Raw genomic sequence first — 25,254 nt, forward strand, 5'->3', positions numbered from 1 at the left:
TGCTAGCTCGTGTTCGCTTTGTTTTGAAAAGCTTCTCTGTCCTGTCTACTTAAGGGCTCAGAAACTGTCACATTTCCATGTGAAAGATGGCTTGCAAAGTCTGAAGATGATGGTGAGATTGTCAGAGAACTGGTACCGTCTGATATCTTTACTGAAAAGCTCATGAAGGACGGGACACTCAAACAGATAGAGGAAGAGGTTGAAGACCCATTAGAAGGTAATACTATGGTAGGAGTAGAAAGAGGTGTATTTATCTGTTATTTATCTGTTTTTGTTTGTTTGTTTGTTTGTTTTGTTTTGGGGGGGGAGGGGGGAAGTGTTTGGATGTGTAGTTCGAGCAAATGTACTGCTGATACTGCCTGTTCACTATTCTTTCTCTTCCCATCCCATGGTCTGAAGCACTTTACACCTGAAGCACTCCCATGTAATAACTGTATTGTTTTCCTGTAGGGTATTTAAAAGCCCATTGCAGCCACCCTTCCACACAGGCATAGCTAGCACATCTCTTTTGATGTACAGCAAATTCGCAATATCTTGACCTTGTCTTCTAGACTCTGCAAACACCTTTACATGCTTGCCCAAATTCACCTGTCTTGTGCACTCCACCCATTCTTATCCTACCCTGTCAGTCTGATTCATGCTCCTCTTTCCTCCCAAAGCTATTTTTACAATGCTCTCCAGGTACATTTTCATTGGAACAGGCTGCCCAGGGAAGTGGTGGCATTGGAACAGGCTGCCCAGGGAAGTGGTGGAGTCACCATCCCTGGAAGTCTTCAAAAGACGTTTAGATGTAGAGCTTAGGGATATGGTTTAGTGGGGGACTGGTTAGGTCAGAGGTTGGACTCGATGATCTTGAGGTCTCTTCCAACCTAGAAATTCTGTGATTCTGTGATTCTGTACATACAAATACCCTCTAAAAATTTGGCTCTAGGCAGCCACCCTCACCTCATTCAAATGTTTCTGGGGAGCAGAATAATTTATTTACCAGCTCTATTTACTGTTCAATCTTATAAAGTATTCAGATTCTGTGTTTGACCCTCATGGTACAAGTACCTGAAACAACTGATATTTCATCCTCAACTCTTTGCTTCCCTGTATGCCTGGCTGTTCCTAACTCTTTCTTTCGCTAGGACCTCCTTTTCCCTCATTGAGCTCCTCTGCCCTTGGAAGAAGTTGTGAACCTTCCTGTATCCTGAGCAGAGCAAATTGAACGCAGCTGCCATCTTCATTCTTGGTTCTTGCATCTGGTAACAAGATGATTCAACAGAGGAAATCATTCCTCTGTTTCTTTTCTCTCAGCCTGATTTGCATTTACAGTACACCATTGTCAGGGTGGAATATATATGAATGCTAAGCGTTTTCTACTGTCAAGGAAGTATAGAGGTGCTTTGTGTGGTGTCTGTAGAGGCACTTTGTATGGAGTGCAGCCTTTGCGCTGTTCCTGTAGAAGAGAAAGGTGTACTCTTTCCATCTGTTAGGAACTACTTGGTAGCTTATGTGATATTTTATTTATTTATTTAACTATATTATTTTTTTTTTCTGATGGAGGAAAAGACAGTTGTATTATCAGTTAGTAAGCACCATGACTGCTAGATATCTTCATGACATACTTTAACCTACTAACCCATGTCATTTTGCCTTGCGGTCACTATCATGTGTTAACTAATCTGGGTGGCCCATTTTTTCTTGCTAAACCCAAATCCTTAAAACAAGTTCTACAAACTATGGGATAGGTATTTGAATAACTGAATATTTCTTTTGGCTGAGATTTAGGGTTAAGTCTGCATTTCAGTCCTGAAGGTGTCCGGAAATGACAAGCAAAAAACAAAGAGAGATGAAGTGACTAATTAGACTGTATGCGTTCCTTCCTTCATTACTAATGTGGCAGTTGTCACTCAAACACAAAGCTGCAGCTGTGTATAAACATAATATGGAGAGGCAAACCAGAAAGCCTGGCATTGTATCTAACCTATAAATGTTCTCATGTGAAGATTTTGATACTTTTTTTAGAGAAATAAATGGAAATATTTCATGTACTAAGAAGAATAGTCTCTGTTTTATTGGGAAAGAAGGAAAAAACATGATTTATATTTTCTATGATGTTGTTAAGGTACAAAGAAGAACATTAACAACATATGTAGCAAATCTCCATGACTAAGACTTTGTCCCTCTTCCTCATCTGTATTGCCATTGGATTTGCAAGGAGGCATTCTCTAGGGCTTGCATGTCACCAGGGTAATCAGAGACTTGCACAGTTCCTAACTGTTTTCCTCGAGAAGATGTTCTTGATTTGTTTTCCCTATGTAATTAGGAAAAGAGTAGCAAAATAGAAAAAGGAGTATTTAACAGGTTTATTAAAGCACATTATTAAAGATTTGATGGGGCTTTATTGGATCATCATTGAGCAAGAAAAAGAGAAAGGATACTTAAACAGCACATCTCAACACTTCCTTAATTAAATATTGTCTGAAAAAAAAAGTACCCAGAAACATGTTCTCTTTCTGTTTGGGGAATTTATAGAGATACATGCCATTAACTCTAGTAATAATTGCACATCTGAATCCCTGGAGTTTGTTTATGGAAGATGGAGTATTAAGGATGCACAACACTGAACCACTTCTTCTCAGATGTAGGTCCCTTGGGCCTCAGTACAAAAAGGTGTTGAGTTTCCTCACCTCCTATTGACTTCGCATCCAGTAATAACCATAATGATTCTTTGCATTTTTAACTACATACTGTGTGATCAAAGCAATATGCAGGCATTGATTAGATGGAGAAAAGGAAAGTCAGCAAATTTCAGTCGAGTGCTTCCCCAACCTTGGGATCATTATCAGAAGCACAGAAGGATAAAGCATATGGGATTTTAACTCCCCAGGAACTGAGTAATTAGCAGAAAGTCTGGGGACCACCTTCTTAGGCAAATTCAGTATCTAAGATAGAAGTTGAGAATTCACCTGGCCAGAAATCACATCTCCACTTCCTACTGCAGTTCACACATACAAAATCAGCGTGTTCACTGGAGATATCTACGGTGCTGGGACAGATGCTAATGTTTTCCTGAATATCTATGGAGATCTGGGGGACACTGGAGAGAGGAAACTCAGCAAATCTGAAACAAGCTTCAACAAGTTTGAAAGAGGACAGGTACGATTGCAACGGGTTAATTACACTTGATGTTTTGCAGCCTTTAACCTACCAACTGCATGACTGTCTTTATAGGCTGAGATTTCCTATGAGGGATGAATTGATTGATTCCATTTACCATCTTCATTACCTCTTAAAATGCTTTGTGTGGATTGTCAGCTATGTATTACAACTGGCAGGCACTGCAGCAAATAGGTAGGTGTTTCTGTGAAGTTGCTGGTAGAGACCAGTTTTGAGCTTTGTCTACACAGACTGTCTTGAATTTTTAGTTGCAGGTTTGAAACCGCACAAAACCTGAGGTCTCTCATTCCTCTACCCTATCTGCAACTGGTTTGCACATACATGCTGTATATTATAATTTACTTTAGAGCATAATAAATTAATGGATCTTAAACTGTGCCTGTCCTTGGCAAAATAACTCCAAAAGTGGTTTTCTGCAGTCAGAAAGTCCATGAATCATATTCACAGCCTCATATGATGATACTCAGATAAAATGATGGCAAAGATTGTCTTATCTGGACAGTCCATATAAATCTAACTGGATTAGAAAGGAAAGTCTTACTTAGACTTAAAAATCAAGAGGTAAAATTCCAGGATATTCTAATTCACTGTGAAAGTATACATTTTGTGCAGTTGCCCTCATAGCAGAAGAGTGCTTCAAAATGCTCCCCTGCAGAACAGTTTTAATGCACAGAGATGCCTCTACATACCATTGTAAAGCTTTTAATCAAATGCCATCAGGTGAGACAGAATTTAAACACATGTTGTGCAGCATAGACTCCGTTTGCTTTTGTCTGGTAGATGATCTGTGCAGAGCTCATTAACAGAAGCAACTGCTGTTGAACACCCTGTAGGAGGACACATTTACAATACAGGCTGTGGACCTCGGCATTTTGTACAAGATCAAGATTCGTCACGACAATAGCATGTTCAGTCCTGACTGGTTCCTGGAAAAAGTAGAGATCCTGGACGAGACCACAGAGGAATCGTTCGTGTTCCTGTGCGAACGCTGGCTCTCCAAAAAGAAAGAGGACAAAAAGATAGAGCGTACTCTTTATGAACAGGTACAGTTACAGCCCAAAGCTGCAATCCCAGCCTAATTGCTACTAATAAAAATAAAATGGTTGAATATTTGGTTGAAGTCCATGATGGCTTGTTAGGGACTTATGGTTTTTAGCTTATCCAAATTGAATTTGTGACATTCAGACAAGAACTGAAAGTGTGGCCACTCTCAGCTCAGTATTGCTAGTACTGTAATTTGAAATATGAATAGAAAAATCAAGGACTGTAAATGAAACTCTTCAGCTGAGGGTCAAAATGCCTTTCTAGTGCACAGCAGAGTGTATTTCCCTGCTGCTCTCCTTGCTGTGCCCACAAAGTAGGTTAGTTACAGGTCCCACCATTCTAAGTCCTCAAGCCAAAATACTGGGTCCTTCAGCTTCACTCTTACTGGACTGTATGGACTTTAACTTTTCATCTTCTTTTTCCACTGATGCTGAACATCAAAAGACTAGTTCTGCTGCTACCTTTCAGAGCACCAAATGCTTTTTAGTGAAATGCCCTTTCTAGTTGCACATTCTATATTGTTTTATCAGGCTAATATAACTAATTGAAATTCAAGGTACATGCACTAATTAAAATTAGCAAACAAGATTAATAGACCTCTCTTCCTTCTATACAGTGATGCATAATAAAGCAGCTGATTATAAGTGCATAGTATTTAAGGAGTCCACTTAGCAAAACACAGTGACATTTTAATTGAAAGTTACCACTAAAATTATCATCGATGAAATTGTGCCAGTCTCATCTGGAATGGATGTAAGAAGAGTTACACCATGGATGAGTATTGCCATATGCCCTCTCATAAAACTGCAGCAGACAATGCTATGAATTTTTGTGGTCAGGCTTACCCCATTGCTGATATTAATTCATAGTGAGGAAAAAATAATCACTTTTTTTTTAGTTATGTGACTGTGTGGTAAAATCACCATGTTTATTGTACAGTGACAGTGAACACATCTGCAATAACTTTCTAATACAATAGATGTTTTGCATCATCCAGTTTTGCAGTAGTCTCCCTCTTACACTCTTTAACCTGTGCTAGGAAATTTAGTCTGACACCTGATAAGCAAATCTGGCACTGTTCCATCTGTCTGAATTTTCTGTTGTTATTGCTCACACAGGTAGAAGAAAAGTCAAACATACCATTAAAGTCTATTAGGTCCATTATATTTTATTTTATTATAACACACATCCAAAACAGCCTGTCAAAGTTACTACAATGAGGTAAATAAATGACCTGAAGTATATTACAAGCTGTATGTATTTGAGCTACACTGAGCCAAAAGCTACCTGGGGAACTAGAGGCATTTCTCATCAAGTTGTTCTCTGAGGTACATAGGAACAGCTGACAACATGGTGAGCACTGAACCTCATTACCCTGCCTAACATGCCTTTCTAATTAGAGCTATGATGGTGAACGGAACAGCCTGAGTGGTTCGTCTCTCAGCCTGTCAAGTCAGGATAGCAACGCAGACATGAAGGAAAAGAGAAAATCCCGTTTGGTCAAGGCAGCAGAAGAAGGATTATGTAAGTGAGCAACGTGTCTGGTTTCATGCATGCGTGTGCTCTTGGCTTTCCCTCCTCGAGAAGATGTGTTTGTCCTGGTGAAGAGCAAGGAGAGGCAGAACAGCAAATTGCTTCCCTTCACCTTGTGGTGTGGCCACTTTGGGAATGGCTGAAGTGTCACAAGGACTCTTCAGAACTAAACATAAATAAAAAATAAAAATAAAAACCCATAGACCTGAAGACTCATACTCCCTCCCCTTCCACCAATGACCACTGCATACATCACTTCAGAGCTGGGGAGAAGAAAGGGTGGTGGTGCACTCTGAATAAAGGGGACTGATACAGTGAAGGGAATACAGCTTATGCAAGTATTGTATAATTTTGTCTGAAGTATCCTTTAAAGTATCTAAAGGGAGGGACCATAGAAAAGTCAGCCATTATCACCAAAAGATCCTCTCTTGGACTATAAGAGGTACTTTTCCATGTGATTCCTTAATATAGCTCTCATTGCTGATATCAGATGTTTTTTCCTCCTTTATCTCTTCTTTGACTTACTCAAGATGTTGTTTCTTGTAGCATATTAGACATGAATTAACAAAGAAGGCTTTAAATATCTTGAGACCCTATTTACCATGCTTCAGCCACCTTCCCATTTCAGGATCAGACTGGTAGTGCCTCATCACCAAGGTGTTTGTTTAGTATGAATTTGAGTGTGATTAGCTTTGTATCTCTGCAGTTTTTCTTCTTGCAACACATAGCTGCGTTACAGCTGCTGTGAGGTAGAGAGGAGAGTGGGATACAGAGAGCTGAGCAAGAGCACAGAAAAGTCTCTCTGCTCTCAGAAAACCAGCTTTGTCTGGGACCTTGTTGTTAGAATGAGGGTTCTTATAACTGTGTGGCAGAGGAGAGTCTGAAAGTGCTGTTGCTCCAAGAAGTCCAGGCAATCTGGGCTGAGGTTTCTGCTGAAATAGCTGATGGAAGCAGTTGATTGACCTGGTGTAAAGTTGCATTGTTAGGCTCTGGTTCTTAAGACAAATAAAGCTGAATACAAAAGTCTGTTTCTGGATTGCAGTTTACAAAAATTGCACAGGTTTTGCTTCTGCCCTGGCTCTGAAGGAAAACCAGAAGACCAGTGTTGGTCAGCTGAAGTTGGCCTTTGTGGAAAACTTCCCAGTCCGTTGATTTTCCTTTATAATCTCAGTATGATACAGGTCTTTTTCTCTGTATTTGTATACCTTTTGATTACTTCTAAGTTCCTGTATGCTGATTTACCATTTAAATTATACTTATAGTGTTTTATTATCCTCCAGCAGGTCTTTTAGCTTAAATCAAGATTTCAGACGTATTTTAACAGGGAACTGAGTATCAGATGAGTTGCTGTTACTGTCTGTATATGTTTACTTAGTCCATGTTGAACAGAAGATAATTAGCCTTGCCTTAAACTTCTATGGTGAGCCAAGTACAAAATGATGTAATTTAATTTAGGAGTTTAAGGCAGGCTTCACTTACATGGACCAAGGGAGCTGGTTACTGCAGCTCAGCTGATGCCCAGTAGCTGCTGCTGTGATGTGCTATCTGAGTTGCATGTCTCCAGGCTTTAAACTGTGAAGCAGACATATTGCTGTGCATTGTTTAACGCAGGCTGTAACTGTGTCTTGGGGCAACTCTTTTTTTGTAATCCCATATTGTGCTCAAACGAAAAATAAGTGATTCCCATGTTCTTTCTGATATTACTTCTGTGGTGAGACAATGGGTAACATCTGCCATGTTGGCATTCCTTGTCATTTCTCAAATAATGGGTAAAGCTTCAGCATTACTCCCATGAGAACCTGTCTCCAGCAGTGCTGAGATAGTTCCCATCCTCCCCATTGTGCCAGGGTGGTCCTTCTTCCTTGAGTCCTGGAGCTTGTCACCACCTCTATCCCTGTCGCAGTGACATGGCCTCATTAAGGAAATGCATTTCGAAGGAATGTCAGATAAGATGGGCTGTGTGAGCCAGACAGGCACCTCCTGAGCAGTATAAAGACCCAGCTGTTAATTAGTCGATTAGGGAAGAGGTATTGGGAGCTGCCTGGGAAAGGGAGTGATGGTTTGAGCAGCCTGGTTCTGACTCTCCCATGGTCAAGATGAGTGAATACTTCTGAGGGTAAGGGTTGATGTCAGGATGGAGTATAGAGACAAGCCCTGTTGACTAGTAATCTTCTCGGGTCTGGACTAAGAACCCTGCTTCACAGCCCTCATGAAACCTAGTGCCCTGCAAGGAGGACATGTGCCCCTGAACAACCTAAAATCTGTGCAGGGACTTAAGGGCACAGGGATCACATGGAAAAGGGCTGGAGAATCTGTGGTTGGCCCCAGGCTTGTCTTCAGGTGTGGCCATGTACTCCAGGTTTTGCATTTTCCTGGTATTTAAGAAGTAGGGCTGTAGAGTCCCAGAGGAAGAAGAAGACGATGGAGAAGGGATATAAACACATTAAAGGATTGCTTTCATTGCTTTAAAGGAAAAAAAAAAGCAAAAGATGTTTCCTGCTGCCTGGTTGCTCTATATTTTTGTGCCCATTATTTAAAGTGGGGCATGATAATTTCTTATAGCCTTCACATTTTCAACATGGGTGCTTCTAGTACTTTGGTTCCAGGATTCAACATCAGTTGGAAAAGTTGATAGTTCTGTGAACTTTGTATGTCACAGGATAGGATAAAAACTGTATAAAAGAAATATTGTTTTAGAGCTGTTCTAAACAGGACCCTTAATATTCTTATAAAATCTCTTGCCTACAGCTAAACCTTTCCTCTTGTTAACACCAGATGCTCCAATGGTTACTTTGTGAAGAAGGCATCACATATTATTATGCTGATGTGCATACTGAAATGTAAATGATACCATAAAGAAGAAAATAAGTCTTGCCTAATCATCAGTTCATTTTGTGCTGGTACACAGATGTCTCAGGCTGGGGCTGAATGAACCTTTTTGGGTTCTGCTCAGTCCAGAAGGGTGGGCAGATTTGGTGTGCATGAGTTCATGACTTCCCTGATATTGTTCTAATATTCTGAGCTTTCATTAAGTTTCTAATCTCCACTTCAAAATATTGTTAGTTATCATAAAGCAAAATTAGATTTAAATCATGGTAATTTGAAAGCCAACCAAGCTTTAGTCAAGGTTTATGAACTCTCATGAAAAATGAAAAGTGATGATGAAGCTGGGCTGAGTTTTGAGTCTGTGGCAATGCAAGTTTCAGATTTCAGAGTCTTTTCAGAATAGCTTGGATAGCCTTGCAGAAATGTTCTGAGAAATCAGACGAGTATTCAGCTTCTAATTCTGCACCACCCGCTCGGCCTACCCAAATGAGCTTTTGGAAAGCACTTGAAAAGCAGTCTGGCACTTCCTCCCTTTTAACAGCTGAACTGAAATTTCTGAAAACCACGTACACACACAAGCACACACACACACACAGAGAAAAACTAAGCGAAGTCCTAAACCTTGGCCTGAAGGTTTTTCCTCCAATCAATATTATTTTGTAATGCATAAAATTATCGACTGGCCTGCCTTTAGTACAAAGAGTCTGGATTTGCAAAGGGAGGCTGAAACCCTGAGCTGCCCCATAGATCACAGCCATCCTGGGGCAAAGCACAAGAGAACAGTTGCAGCTGTGCTGGGATATTCAGGCAGTGATGGTTTACCTTGGAGTCAGCGTAGACTTAGTTGCCTTTATTGAATGGTGAGTGTGAGATCGTTTTCGTCTAACAGCCTACTTAAGATTTATGTCCTCAGCCTCTTATCTTCAGGAGGGTCTCATAGTGTAAATAAAAATTCAAGCCCTCTGCTGTTCTGTCGCCTATTAGGGAGGAAATTGGACAGCATTATACCTGTATAAACTCCTTGCAGCCAGCAGGGCTGTCAGGGGAATTTAACCCCTGCAGAACTCAGTCTGAAATGTGCATGTGAAAGTGGTTTTCCATACTCATTTGTAGCTCAGTGCAGCATGGTGTTATGCCTTCTCCTAATGAATTCAATGGGACGTGAAGCTATTTAGCATGCAAAACTGCTTTCTCTGATAGGATTAGTCCCTGGTTTTCTGAAGTCTTGCATCCATGTGTATATGTGGTGCTTTTCTGATGATTAAACCTGTCTGTTACAGTGATCCCATATCACATCACTGTCACGACGGGCACGGAGTACGACTCCAGCACCGACAGCCGAGTGTACATCATCATCATGGGCCAGAAAGTGAAGACAGAGAGGCTGTGGCTGGATCTCCCAGAAGGAAAAGATGAGTTTGCAGATGGCTCCGTAGAGAAATTCTCTGTTTGGGGCCTGGACGTTGGGGAGATCAAAAAAGTGGAGGTACTTTGTGAATGCAGTGTGAGCATGGGGGGCATATGAAACGCACAGCCAAGGAAACTACATGTTCCTGTCATAGTTGGTGACAGAAAGACACTTGGGTCTGAAATGAATGTAAATGAGGATGTGCTAATGAGATTTCATATGCACCCAAACCTGAAAGAAGTACTCTTTATGTCTGGCAAAACTGACATCCTTGGGAGGCAGAAGATAATCCCGAAATATAAGGAAGTTGTAACATGTTGCAGTTCTGTCCTATCTCTGGCACTGTTTTTTCTTAGCCAAGCCCTGTTATTGACAGATGCAGTGAAGGTTCCCAGGATGCAGTCTTCTGTCAGTCTTTTTTCCTAGCTGATTCTTATAGTACTTCCAGTTGGGTTTCATAAATTGCCTGCAGTGAAGAACACATCTTGTATAATTTTCTAGCTAAACATGAAAATTGTTTTCACAGCTTGGAGGATCCAGGCTTAGAGAAGAAAATTAATCATCATTCATAAGTAACGTGCACAAATGGATTTCAGAACAGGAGCCATTTTTTCTGCTATGGCTTAGGGAGACAGAATTTGCATAGACTCTCCATCACTGAGCCTAAACTTCACATGAATCTTCCAGACAGTTTGTGTACATCATTCTTGTTTCATATGGCAGTTCCATCTCCTGAACGCCTGCTTCAGCCCCCAAGTGCTGAAAACAAGAGCATCTGAAGACTTCGTGAGCCTATTTTCTTTAATTTTATTTTCTCATTTTTATTTTATTTTATTTTTACACCATGCCCTGGGTTACAGTAAACCTATATATTGGTGAGCATACTTGTGTATTCAGACAGTGACAAGTGAAAGAAATACATAGAGAAATCCTAACTAATTAAAAAATCTTTGCAGTTGTAACAGCCGATAGACTGAAGCACTCCCATTCATTTTCATTCATGCAATGGATTCTGACACTTGAGAAATCTCCATACTAGATTTGAGTTTATTATCAAGCCATTGATATTTCCTTAATGCACTCCAAGTGCATGGTTATTATGGGTATTAGAGGCACTTTCTATCTAGCCATTTCTAGGTCAAACTTGAAAGTGAAGCCAGTGCATAAATCCTTCTCTTCCAGACTGTGTGCATGTGCATCTCTTCCAGCCTGGTTAGCCTGGCACAGAGCAGGAGAAAAAAGCCCATATAACCCCTCAGTGTCAGAGAGGGAGGGAGAGGTGGCTGGGGAAGGAAATGGGCAAGAAAGCTGCAAAAGGAACAGTGATTAGGGTGAGGAAAGGACGGAGAATAGGAGAAAATAAGAGCAGACACTTGGAAATAGAGGGAAGGAAGGAAAAAGAAATTATTTGGCAAGGATTACAAATGGGAAAGAAGAGAAAAAGTTGCAAATGAAATGCAGAGTTAGAAAAAATAATTAACATGTAGCTTTCAAGATGGATGATGTTCTTCTGCACTCTTTCACTGTTAACCTCAGTGATCCCACCAGTCTGTTGCCTCATCTCTTGCTCATTTTTCCTTTTTATTTTGTAATCCCCAGGCTCATGGCTGAAGGAGCCATCTGCACCCGGTTTTATGCCTTCCTTCCTGCAGTGCCCTATGCTTGGAAGGTCTCTTCTTGTCCATCCACACCCCAGTGATGATATCCACATGCCAGTCTGCATTGGTTGCCATGGAACCAGTCCATATTTTCCTTGTAGAAAATTGCAGTGTTCAGGGCCACTACAGAAAATTGCTAGTTATCTACTTGGGAAAAGTGAGGAACAGTTCGTTCTCAGATTTGGCATTTGGCTGCTTCTGGAAGGAGGCAGGAGGTTGTGAATATGAGTTACCATGTGAAAACAGCATAGCATGGGGATTAAGGTTCCAGGAGCGCTCTGTATAATCCAGGCAGTAGACTCTGGGATTTAGCAGGATTGTAACATTTGCAGTGTGATGTCATTTTTAGTTTGGCATTATCCTCCTGTGGCAAATATCCTACAGTGCAAGCAGAAACAGTGGAGCATGAAGTAAGTTGAAAGGGGCCCATTTGTACCTGTCTTGTAAACCTACAGATATAATATTTGCTACTGGTGTACTTTAATAGACGTGCTGACACGAAAATAAGTAATATGAGTTATTGGTTACAGGCAGTTTACGCTGTCTTCTTAAAATCAGTTTTAGTATTTTTTTCTCTTATCGAACAAAGGTGTCTTTGTCCCTAGACTGCAGCTGCTGCAGAGAGACACAGGTGTGTTCAAAGAGTCCTGCACTGCTTTGTGTGTTTCCAAACCAGTTCTGGTTCAGTGCCTTTCTCAGTCACAGGCACAGAGTAAAGCCAAGGAGATAGACGTATTAAGTATATTAAGTATAAGTCCAGTTGTCCACTGAATAGGGAGACCTGATACTGGAAGACCACCAGGTCTTTCTAATACTCTCAGAACCTTTCAGAATTAACAGAAACCCTCCCGCCCACCCCCCTTCTTTTTCTTTTCTTTGGCATTGTTTCCTTCTGTCCACCTTCAGATTATCTCCCATTTTTCCCCTATTGTGGTCAACGTGTGTGTCAGCTGCTCTGCACAAAAAATGTGCCTTACTTTTGATGAAGAACCCAGCAATCTCCAGAGCACACTGGGTGTGAGTTACAAAAAATTTCAAAACAGAACAAGGATTTACCTGCCACTGAAATGCATTCAAATTTCTTCAGATATCTCAGCCTAAACAACTTGTCTTGATATCAGCATGCATGTCCAAACTACATTGGTGGATTCAGGTATTTGTTCTTACCAGGCTTAAAATTAAATTCAGAAATGAGCTCATGAATCCCCGTGACTTTATAATATTATTCTTGGGGACTGTGGAAAATCTGCTTGTGTGCAGGTTCCCCAAGGCAGCCAGAATGCAGGACGTTTTCTTCTGGCCCACCACTGACACCATTGGAGTTACAGGTTGCTGTGAAAATCTGGTGTCTGGCCATGTGTTGGAACAATGCATTAGGAGGTGGCTGTAATCAACTCAGGAGAACAGACTTTAATGGATTAATCACGATTTTACCTCCAGCTCTTCCATCCCTGCTTCACTGCAGAGCCATTGCCATGAACCTTGTCCACCACTTTGTCCACACCATCCTGCAATGGGTCTAGAAAAAACAAACTATCAGAGGAACTTTCAGTGTAGAGAAGGGCAGCCACCCTGGCAGAGGGGGAATAGGAAAGTAAGTGTTGATATTCCCATTCACCTCACACCCCTGGAATCAGAGAATTAATGCATCCATTGTAGACTTGAAATTTCCCTAGTGGTTAACTTTAATTTTCTGCAGCTGCAGAGACATTAGTATAGTAATAATATTCCTAATAGCAGTGATGGCTGAGACAGATAAAAAAGATCACTTGTTTGGGGGCAAAAAAAGGATATGGCAGATATATTACCCTAGATATAGCAGATATATCACCCTAGATGAACTTGTTATTTAAAATTATTTCCTGAGCAACCCTAAATATCCTAATTCTTTAAAAATGAAAGCTAAGAACCTCATTTTCCAAGTAATGGCATGAATAACACTTGCTCTGAAAATAATGATCTGTAGGGAGGTCTTTTATCCAACCTCTCATGTGCAGAGATTTCACTGGAATGACTGCATGACTGAAAGAGTCTCTTACAGCAGCTAAGATACATAATCTTCCTTGTAAATCTGAATAGGAGATGGATTTCTTGCATCCTTTACAGGGACTTGTGTGGGTCTTTGGAGAAGTCTGCCCATCAGCTGTTACACGGAGTTCTCCATCTCACACTGAGCTAGGTCTGGCAGGGGAAATAGGAAACAGAGAAACAGCCTGATACGTGCATTCAACTTATGCTGACGTGGATTTGCGAGGGAAGAAGGGCTTGAATAACACACGTGCATGTTCACCTAGATGCATCTTTCATCTTGTCTATGAAGCCTCGGACAGTCACTTTTAAGCATTGCTACAGCAGTGGAAGGGGTTGGACAGATGGAAGCGGATGCCTCCAGGAACTGGCCAACAGTGGTTGGTGGTCAGAGGGGCTGAAGTAAAGTAGTCAGAGGATGGACATGTTTTCATGTGAGTCAGGGCAGCCTGCCTATTTCATGATCCCTTTGCTTACATTTGGGGATAACAGCATCCTGCCTTTCCTCATGCGTGGCAGCAGTTTTCCTGCACCCCCTTGCCCATATTGGCTACCTTGTACATTGATGCCTTGCCTGCTGAGCAGGGGTGGCACAGACTATTTCACAGCTCGCTCTGTTCCACTGTGGAATTGGTTTACATGAAAATGTATGTAGTCAATGCCATTAACCCCTCATCACTGGTTAAAACCAGCATTCAGGGCCTCTCCTCCAAAGAAATTCCATTTAACCAGCAGGTGTTTTCCCTGTGACTCTGCAGGTGGGGCATGATGGTGCTACCCCTGAGAGCTGCTGGCTGGTGGAAGAGCTCACCATCGTCGTGCCCACCAAGGGTGTCATGTACAACTTTGTCTGTAAATGCTGGCTGGCCCGAGACAAAGGCGATGGTCTCACCTCCCGAATCCTCAACATCCTGGATGCAGACTGTGTTAACATCGGTCTCAAGGTAAGCTCTAGGCTCATCTGTAGTGGTTGCACAGCCCTGTGCTGATATAGGTCATGTGCAAGCAGTTCTCATCCTTTGGTTGATGATTGTGGTTTCAGTCTTTTACTTACAGAGGAAGATATTTTAATCTCTGCATAGTGTGGCTACACGTCAGTTTTTCTAATCTGGGATTGGGAAACCTTAATTCAGTTAGAAAATAATAATAATAGGAAGCTCTTGAAACATGGAGACATTCGTAAATTTGATCTTTAAAATGAATAGCACATTAAAGTTGAACAAATAGTAGAAAAATATATTGTCTTTCCATCCAAATATAAGAAATCTGATGTAATGTGTGCTATGCCATATTTCAACAAAGGACAAATTGGAAAGCTGAGCTATGCTGAATTTGGAGGTAAGATTTATAATAGAAATACCAGTCTAGATGAATGGGACAATAATACCCTGTTTAATACCTGTATGGCAATTTTAAATCTCTATAGTTTTGTTTCTGTTTGCAGTGAGGTTGCACTTTCAAAGGACATTAATTTTTCTTTACGCTGCTCTTGATCCCCAAGCTAAATATATTCTCCTGAAATATTTTGTTACACACATGCACAAAAGCTTGCTAACATTTTTAGCATTTGTGGAGGATTCAACAACTCAGCGCAGATTTCAGTAAGTGGGGAAATAAACTCCTTCAGACTGAATACCAAGGTTAAAATCTAACAGCTTAAAAACTTCGCATTGATTGTTTAACCTCCTGGATAAGGTTTGAAAACCCTATCAGTGATCTGATGGCTTGCCTCTAGATTGAGATAGATGTTAATGAGGACTTACAGTCAGTCTTCCTTTAAAAGCCCAGTCCTGAATATTTATTTTCATAAGCATGCCTCAAATAGACACATCTAACTAACATTTTTTCTGTGATGTTGAGCCAGAAACTCATTGAAGGGTTTGTAGGAAATCAGGGAGATGTTTGAATCGTGAAATCAGAAGTACACATTTGACTTTCTGATCAGTCTCCTAGTTGAGGGAACTTGGAACTGTTCCCTCATAAATAAGTGTAGTTAGAAAGTGAGTTAGGTTTTTTTTGTTGTTGTTGTTGTTTTTTTTTAAATAGAGTTCAAAGAAGACAAATACAAGTTCATGCTTTTTTGTTGTTTGTTTGTTTGCTTTGCTCTTGCTTGACCCTACACAGTCATATGCACCCATTTCAATTTAATTTTCTTCTTGCCTTGATATTCACTCTTGTACTTTTAAATTGAGTTATCTGGCTTTCCAAATGTGAAGAAAATAATATCCATTGCAGTCCTTAAAAATCTTTAATCTACATTTAAAATAGTTTAGAGTTTTTCTTCTCCTACCTATAGCAAATATATTGCCCTACTACGATTTTAAAAGTGTGGATGAATATGTGATGGACAAGTTGCTCAGGTCTGAACAAACATGAAAAATAATTTTACCATGGCATTATTCCTTTGCACTGCTGATTTATCTGGCAGCTACAATTCGGGTCAATAAAATCTGCATAACAGCTTACTGTTTGAAAAGTTTTGTTGGGGCTAATTTTTTATGTTCGTCCACCTCTTAAGTCTGGAGGTCTTGTTACCATAGGCACAGGCTCGAAAGCCTCTAAGTGGCCCAGAAGTCTTAATGCCACTGACAGTCACTGGGATTTGCACACTTTTGAAATATTTTATTCTGAATCTTATTATTCACATGTCAGGAGGAAAGAACAAAGTTAGGCTAATAAGGTGAAAATGATGCCAAGCAGCTTTTTACAAATTGGCATACCTTTCAAGTGTGAGATCTGGGAAATCTGATGTGTTCCCAGATGCAGTGCTGCACATCCCATTGGGAGATAGGGTAGCTGGATTTTTCTGCCATAAAAAGTGTTTAACCTGTTAATGGTGTTGGATTAAATGTTACTCAGGTGGACACCAAGAACTTGGGGGAAGCACTTTTGCAGCCAACGGAAAGAAATAAATGTGGTTTTAGGAGCTTTTTTTTTTCAATAATGAGCATTTTTCAATAATGCTGGGCAAAGGTCTGAAGGGGTGGGAGGAGAAGCCTGTAGCCGAGTGCTGGAGACCCACACACTCAATTCCCATTGAATGTTTATCAAGTCCTCATCATGCCACAAGCATTTTCTCATCCTAATGAATGTCCCTTTCTCTTGGAGTGTGTGTAGGCTGAGAAAATCTGCCCCAAAAGTCCTAAATTATGCAAAGGTGATGGTCCCATAGCAAGTTTCATTCTCTCACTTTGCCTCAGAAAGCATTAGTATGGAGAAAACCCAAGAATCCATGTTGTGACTATTTCCTACAAAGAAGCAGGTCTCCCTCAGAGCCTGTCTAGCCTTTTGCCCAGGCTTTTGTGTGGGTTAAGGACAGCTGTTTGCATGAGATCTGATCATTTCAAATCCTCCCCAGATCCTCTATGAAGTCACGGTTGTGACTGGAGACATTGAAAGCGGTGGTACGGATGCCAGTATTTTCATGACTGTCTTTGGATCCAATGGGAACACCGAGGAGATACAGCTGGAAAAAAATGGAGACAGGTACAGTAGCTGTCATTTTTGTTGCTTAGAAGTGGAGTGATGACAGATTCTGGTTTCAGGGCAAGAGCCTTCTGGGGCTTGATCATGCTCCCACTGCAACTCATTGATTTTATTGCTTTTGAACTGGGCTCTTTTTAAGTGCTATTGTAATGTGTTTAGCAGAGTGGAGGAAAGGAGTGCACTGTATTGCCAGGGGAATAATCTGGTGTCATCTATAAGGATTTTGTTTAACCTGTCCCTCAGTAGCTTTAAGAGATAAACATTGCTAACAAAAACATGAACGTTTTTTGAATGAATGGTGAGACCCCCTTCAACTCCAAGAGGAGCTCTGGACATTGCATGGAAACCACAGGTACAATTTCTGCAGAATGCATCTTCTGTGGAAAACAAGTGATTTAATTTCAACATAATTTAGTGGCTGTGATCGGAATGTAACTGTATAATGAAAGGTAGACAAACCAACACTCACACACGTGCCTTGGGAAGGTGCTGACTCTGCTCTGCCTGCTCCTCCCGTCTGCTGCACTGGGCAGATGTGAGCCAGCCTGGGACCTGAAGCTGTGTGAGGGGAGCCAGAGCTGAGATAGTAAGCTCCAGGCCCTGCTGAGAAGTGAGGCTTCTTAGTTTGGGCTCTGTGCCATGCTACATCAGATGCCCAGTTTGGGAACTGGGGCTGGCTTGCCTGCAGCTGGCACAAAAGGGACACGCGACAAAATCTCTCTGGACAGATGTGGTTGTACTGTGCAGAGAGAGGCAAACAGGGTGTGAACCACATGGAGTGCTGCACGGCATGCTCTGATTTTGCTAAAAAGGTGAAATCTCCTGTTTTCTGCAGCAGAAAGAGCTAACAAATGCTGTAACCCTAGTTTGACGCCAGCACTTCTGCAAGCCAAAAAAACCCACATGCTACCAATTCATTTCCTGAAGCTTTCCTGTTCCTAACACCTCCCTCAGTACAGAAAGCTCTGGCGTGCTGAAGAATGAGCATGGCACTAGGCATCTTTCAGAGGCAGGCTTTCGTCACGCTTTAATTTAATTAGCTGACGACCTCTGATTTTGATGTTCTCAGCAAAGCACCTGCAGAGTGTCAGGAGAGATTGAGCACTGTGCCACGCGATTCCAGCTCAGCTTGCGGAGGTGATGCTGGGCTCTCCTCGCAGCTCCAGGCAATGCAGCTCCTCCGCTGCAGCTTTGGGCACCACGTGTGGGCTGGGTAGCTGAAGACAAGGCTCCCTGCGTCGAGCTGTTTGCTGAGGGGATGTTTCACTCGCTGCTGTCACAGCAGAGTGGGTGTCTGGGCAAGCACGTTCAGCTAGGCTCGAATCCTTCGTGTGGTCTTGTTTGCTCTGAGGGAAATGTAGCCAGGGTGCTGCTGATGAAAATCTCCATGAGAAGGGAGGCTGAGTCACGCAGGCAGCCAGAGCTCTGGGCTCCGCTCCCCACTGCAGGCATCCCACGTGTGGGCAATGCACCTGGGCCACCAGCATGTCCCAGTACTGGGGTCATCCCGTTTTCAGGACCCCAGGCAACCCCACACTGGGCTGTTTGCCAGTGTTTTAAGGCCAGCATTCAGTTCTGGTCAGTGGGAAAATTGATTGTGAGTGCCCATATTTAAAAGCAAAGCAGGGGTCGTATCACTGTGCATCACCAAAAATATCCAAAGGGACTGAGGCAGCTTCAAGCCCTCAAAAGAGGCATCTCAGCTTTGCTCTCTGTGGCCAGGTGAGCAATATGCGTAACTGTGTGGCCTATCAAAAAATTCCCACTTGTTTATCTGTGTGGGATGGATAAACTCTACTATAAGAATATGAAGACGCAGTAAAGGATTGCACACAGTCTGTGGGGTGTTAGTTGCCTGGGCTGTCTTCTGCCAGAAGATCTGCAAAAGATGATGGAAATCCGTTGGGGTCATATAAAGAATAAGGACATGTAAAAAACAGTTAGTGATATATTAATATCTTTGGGGCTGAACTGGCACATCTCCACTAGCTAAAGGGTCTCTTTACCACACCTTGGACACCAAGAGTATGGAGCTTCATCATCTCTTCACTATCCTCTGCAGAGGACATGTGTGTGCCCAAATACATGTATTACTGATTTCCACACCACTCCCACGTGTCTTCCTCCAGCTGGTAACTACAGAGGCTTCCCTGGCTCCTGTTCCACATGGAAATCTCACCAGCCTTTGTGTGAGGGCTGGGCAAGAGCTGCCGAGAAGGCTCTGCCTCTTCACCAGGGCTGTCCAGGGTCCAACTCACTCACAGCAGCTTGGGGCATTGTGAAGAACTGTCTGTCTAACCTGTCACAGATTTAAGGCAATTTTAGCTACATTACTGCTATTGCCAAGGCCTCTGGGCAACAGAAATATTTATAAGCATAGACATGGCAGGAAAGCTAAATGAAATCCCTCAGATAAATGCCTCACTGTTCTGGAAAAGGCAAGGTGCCAGACAGCTCATATCGTCACTTTGTCCCTTCTCAATTTTTTTCCTGGTCATGTTCATATAAATTTAGGATAGAAATGTGCTCCTGGGTCACACAGTTTGTCGCTTTAGCAATTGTTACCGTCTCATATAATGACTTCTTGGATGTAACAGGTGAGCATCAGCCTCACAAGCTGTAAACAGGGCATTCACTGAAGATAAATGATGGTTTGTTTTGCTGACAGATTGTTTAGCTTAGAGTTGTTCAGCGTGGAAAGGAGTGGAGTGAGAGGTCTCAATGAAGCTTTGTAGGAAACAGTGATGGTAATGAAAACTGATCACAGGATCATGGGGTAATTCAAGTTGGAAGGGTCACACCTTTTTCTGACATGGAAATGGGAATTAATCCAACCTGGACACAAAAGCACATTCTCTTTCTCATGGTGAAAGGCTGTCTTGGTATCCAGTACCACAAAGAGACAAAAAATGGAGAGGGGAGTTTTTCAAAGAGCAGACATAACCCTTAATAACTAGGAATGGACTGGGACCAAAAGGCCCCATCCAACAGCCTCCGGAAGAGGAGGGAAAGCAATGCCTGGATGAAAACTGAGAAGCTCAAGCCAATCCTTGTTGCTAACATCTGCAGCCATGCCGGCTCAGATAATGGTGTGAGGATAATCACATTCATGCTGCAGGGTGTAATCTGAGCAGGGGATGGTAAAGAAACATTTTTTTTCTTCACATCCCTGGCACTGCACAGCTGTAGGAAGCTGAGTACATTGCCAGGAATGAGACAGCATCATTATGGATTATCTGTAGAATGGCAGTGCCCACAGATTGCAGAGCTCTCTCCAAGCCTCTCAGAAGACCCAGGTCCCACCTTGTAAATCACTGACCTGGAGAAGTTTGTGCAAAGGAGGAACCTCAGCAGCAGAGTGCCACGCTGGTACTTGGCAGACCCATGCACTTGGCTGCCCTTCTGCCCTGCTAGGGCTGGATTCCCATCTCTGAGGCTGCAGCAGGTCTGCCAGAGTACCTGTGGGCAAACTGTCAGGCACATTTGCTCTGAACAGAGTAATGTTGAGCCTCAGGCAGCACAGGCAGAGGAGCAAGGGCTACAAGGGTTTCTTCTTGTCATCATTAACATTAAGAGAGAGGTAAGGTACCTGCAGTCCTGGCCAGTGTAATATCTTCTTCAAGAAGCATATGTTAGATGTTTTTTCCCTTTCCCTTCTTTCTGCTGATTGTTGTGGACAAGCAGTTCCCACACCTCCTTGTGTCTGTACGCAGCAGCCATGCACAGGGTAAGATGTTTGAAGCAACATTGCACAAACCCATCTTGGTTCTCACCAAAGACAAAGCTTGTTTGCAAATCCTAATTCCCCAAATTCAGGAAGAGGATGTGGGATGGTTTGGGCCCCTCTCTAACACCATTTGCCTGAACTTACTAAATGTAGGCTTTGGGCTCTGAGTCACAAGGTTGCTGTATATAGTTGAGCTGCAGTAACTGTCTATCACCACGGCAAATGCAGAGTTATGTGATGTATCTTAGTGAAAGAAGATTAAGCACAACTGCTTCGCCTTCTTGTAGGGATGGGCCAAGGGCAGGCACGTGGGCAGATGCCAAGAGAAAGGCGATGTGCAGGAACCTGGCTGTGAGTCCCTGCCTGCTGCTCTGGTTACAATCAGAACGGTAAGGCACGTTGCAGGCTGCCTGGAAAGGCTCCAGGTACCTCGTATGGGCTTGATTTTCCAGGGGAGGAGGAATCCCTGTCAAATCCGGGCTGAGGTGTCTTGCCAAAAACACAGTAGCTGGAGATTGCAGGGCAGAAGGGCTCGAGTCCCGTAAAGTGCACTCATAAACTTTTAATGTGAGGCTGCTGGCAAGGTGTAAGCTGCAGCGTGAGCAGGGGACCGTGGTGTAGTGAGGCAGCATGAATGCTCCTCGGTCTTTCACTCCCTCCAGATTTGAGCGAGGCCAAGAGGACAGCTTCATTATGGAGATCGCTGACATCGCACCCCTGAGGAAGATGAGGATCCGGACGGATGGGAAGGGGACGCGCCCACACTGGTTCCTGGAAAGGGTAATGTGCCTCACACCTCATCTCCTCGTGTACCTCTTGTGTTGAAGTCTCTCTGGACTTGAGAAACAGGAGAAAGACAGCAAAAGGCTTGCTTTTATTCATTTCTTGCCTTTTTCTATTAATTTGCTCATGTTTTGTTCCTGCAGGAGTTCAGTCCAAAAAAGGGGGAGCAAGGGCAAAGCAGTGCTGTACAGCTGTTCAGCAGGCTTTGCTGGTAGACTCTGCCTCCCTGCAAAAGAGCCTTGGCTTGCCACCAGGCACCTGCACTCTTTTCTGGTCCTGGTGTTTTATCCCCAGCTCTGCAGTCCCCTGCCCTGCTCTGACCCCATGGGAGAGTGGTTACCCCTCTGCCAGGCAGTCTGGGATGGGTGGTAAATGTCCAGATAATCCATCCTTTCAGGCAAATTTATCTCTCCCTTTCTGTTCATCTAACATGCAGGCTGATTTCTTTCTTTTCCAGTTCGTAAAAGCAAATTGTCATTTTCTTTCTGAGTTTTGAATACAGCATGCAAAATGTCTCCGACTGCTTCTGCTGATTGTATTTTTCCCTAGTGCCCTATCTTGCAAAAAAGCTCTGTGCTTGCCTTTATCTTCTCTACCCAACCACCAACTCCATGTAAACAGCACTTATGTTTGGGTAGTAAAATGTAGTTTCCTTGTTATGGGCCTATCATTGTATTTCTAAGATAGAGACAGAGTAACGTGCCAATTCCACACAATCAGAAGTCATTAAGGAAGGAAGGCATCTCTGCCATGTTTATTTAGTGTGCTATTTATGGAGCAGGTATCCTGCTGGACTGCTGTAGCTTAACTTTTTGATAAGAATAGGTAAAAACCCAATGACTTAACCCATGGCCAGAAAGAATAGCACACTTTTTTTTTTTTACCTTTTTTTTTTTTTTTTTTTTAATTGGCTCCTTTATCCTTTTGGCTACTCTGAAACTGTCTTTAATTTTCCCATAAATAATAAGTTTCTAAATATTGGTCCTTGGTGGCCTCTAGTTTCTAGTGCAGTGATGAATTCACCTACCATGGTCTACAAAGCTTTGCTTTTTGAACATTACCACTTCTAACTTTTTTCATAGTGACTCTTGTGCATCTTTCCAAAGCAGTAGGCCTTCAGCATATGTCTTCCAAATAGATGTCACAGACACACATTTTATCTCCCTGCGGCTGTGGAGTAACTCAATCTGTTCTCTGATTTGATTCTGTCGTCTTGGTCAAGTTCCCTTTGCCTGCTCCCTTGTACCTCCCCCTGAGTTTTATAAATTGTATTGATATAAAGTGAAATCATATAAAGCTAATTCACCCAGGGGACATTCCAGATCTTACAGTCATGTATTAGCAATAGCTCAAAGGCAAGGGCCAGCACCTCTAGGGGCAGGTAGCATATCCCATGTTCCTCTCACCAGCTCTGTCCAGCTCTTCCAACACCTCAACCTGCTGGAACCCACACAAAGTGAGGCTTTCCCAAAGGTGTAGGCAAAGCGTACTCTCATTTGGAGACAGCTGATGTGTTTATAGCCCTCTGACAGCTGTACAGAAGCAACTGGTGGACCTCTCATGCAACTCTTGGAGGAAAAAGATTTTAGAAACTTTTGAAAACCGTACCTCTAGTTTGTTTTTCTTAGAGAAACACAGCATCTCCTTGCTCCAGTGATAAGTAGAGAACTTTATTTATTAGTTTTCATTCCCACCTTCCCTGCAAAGGTAAACACAGCATTGGCATTCGCAGGCAGCGAGTCGGGACAGGAGCGCTCTGGAGGAGGGGAGGAAGGATTTGTGTTCCCTGATTTGTATTCCAGCCTTGAAAACTTATGTAGCTTGGTGTGACATGAAAACTGATCTAAGCCCATTTCCATTTCTGTCAAAAGTGCATATTAAAACTGCATAATGAAATACTTGTGGGGGTAGTGCTAAACTCTCAGACAGATGGTTCACAGTTAGTGCTAACTAGCACAGTGAAATGAGAAGCTAGATTAAGCTATCAACCCCGTAATTAACCATTTGTTGCTCCATTTATCTACAGGATATTCTCAGTTTTCTTGTTCTATTAAAATAACAATAAATGATCTTTTTAATTCTCTTTGGTCTTTTTGTACACTATTTGCTGGCTATAATTTATACTGCTTTTGGTTTACCAGAAATAGAAGTGCATAAATACCAATTAAAATGCATGAATTATCAATGATTCTGTACACAGCCAAAAGATTCAATTTACAAGCAGAGAAGTCGTCATATATTCTTTTTTTTTTTTTTTTTTTTTTTCTGTCTATATAAAATACATTGAAATTTCATTCAGAATCTCAGTAATGCAATGAACTTGGAGCCAAAGACTCCAACTGCACCAAAAGTGTCAATAAGATTTAAATGCTGGTACTTAATCTATGAGAGGGGACAAAATTAGTGATGTGCCTGGCCAGAGTGAATGCTTTAGATTATTGCTATTATTGCTACAGCTACTTATATCTATGTACATTGTATGACATTTTGTAGATGTGGTGCCACACTTTGCAAACAGAAAACCCCTCCGCCCAAACGCTGCACTTTGATGAGCTGGAGCATGCACAGAAACATGCTGAAAGCTCTCCAAAGCAGAACAAGTTCCTGACTTCACCACTGCTGGGAGAGACGTGGAGTTTGGATATTTCCCTCTGACCTATTGCTGAATCTTATATTCTGCCACATCAAGCTACGACTACACTGCTTGGTGTTTCTGAAAAAAAATCAGAGAATAGGTGATTCTAATTCAGGGACATTGAAATGAATGCTTTGGAAAGCTCCTCCTGGGCTAGCCAGTTCCTCAGGCCACATGAAGATTTCACCTGCTGCCCAGTGCCTTAGACAGGGAGTCGAAAAGCTAGGAATAAGAAGGGATGAGAGCTTTCCAAATGAAGTAACAGGAACTGTCAGACTTGAATTCTGCAGAGTTGGTTCCCTTGGCATTTTAATGTTACTTTGTGCTGTCAAAGCCAGGCAGATAAGAAGCTGTCTTAATGAAGCACTAATTGCATTGCATTCAAACGTCACCGATAATCCTGAATGTGGGACTTTGTCTTTATTCTGTTCTTCTTCCTTTATATGAAGATTAAGAGAATTTGAGACAATTCATTATAGCTGAAGCTGATTGTTGTTCTTTGCCACAAAGTCTTTCTGTTTTACAGTCAGAGGACCCTGTCTTTAAGTGAAGACTAATGACATGCAGCAGGACCATAAAAAAGTGTGGTTGAGTCTTTAAAGATGAAATCCAGGACCTACTTATTTTGGTGTTAGCAGGGTGTGAACCCCTGGGGAGCTTATTTTTTATTGCAGCTTGGAGAAGCCTGGCGAGAGGTAAATCAAATGAATGGACATGTCAAACCTTCCCGTTACAGCATACAACACACTATTAATTTCAAGTCACTGGCTTAAAGTTCCTGGCAGCTGCAATATTTGCTCAGCTACAAAGCAAATTATCAGCATTTTATTCATACACACCTCTCCCACTTTCTTTTCATGTTTTATAGGTGTTCTACAGCCCGGTTAAAATCCATGCATAACTAGCGATAACGCTTAAGCTTAAAAGCATGCAGGATGTCCACAGTGAGTTTTAGGTATCC

At 42.2% G+C, this 25,254-nt stretch overlaps 1 protein-coding gene across 1 annotated transcript in view; it reads left to right on the top strand.

Moving 5' to 3' along the window:
• Positions 1–25,254, top strand: part of LOXHD1 (lipoxygenase homology PLAT domains 1) — a gene marked incomplete at both ends in the record, with an annotated part of 141,081 nt that overhangs the window by 90,479 nt on the left and 25,348 nt on the right. Inside the window, 8 exons of the mRNA XM_084305109.1 lie at positions 55–217; positions 2,990–3,144; positions 3,999–4,208; positions 5,610–5,733; positions 9,849–10,054; positions 14,421–14,606; positions 17,021–17,148; positions 21,538–21,655. Coding sequence (XP_084161235.1) covers positions 55–217; positions 2,990–3,144; positions 3,999–4,208; positions 5,610–5,733; positions 9,849–10,054; positions 14,421–14,606; positions 17,021–17,148; positions 21,538–21,655 — 1,290 coding nt within the window. The remainder of the gene's footprint in view (positions 1–54; positions 218–2,989; positions 3,145–3,998; positions 4,209–5,609; positions 5,734–9,848; positions 10,055–14,420; positions 14,607–17,020; positions 17,149–21,537; positions 21,656–25,254) is intronic.

This window comes from Netta rufina (genome assembly GCF_964035555.1).
Source record: "Netta rufina genome assembly, chromosome: Z".
In the NCBI taxonomy this organism is placed as follows: Eukaryota; Metazoa; Chordata; class Aves; order Anseriformes; family Anatidae; genus Netta; species Netta rufina.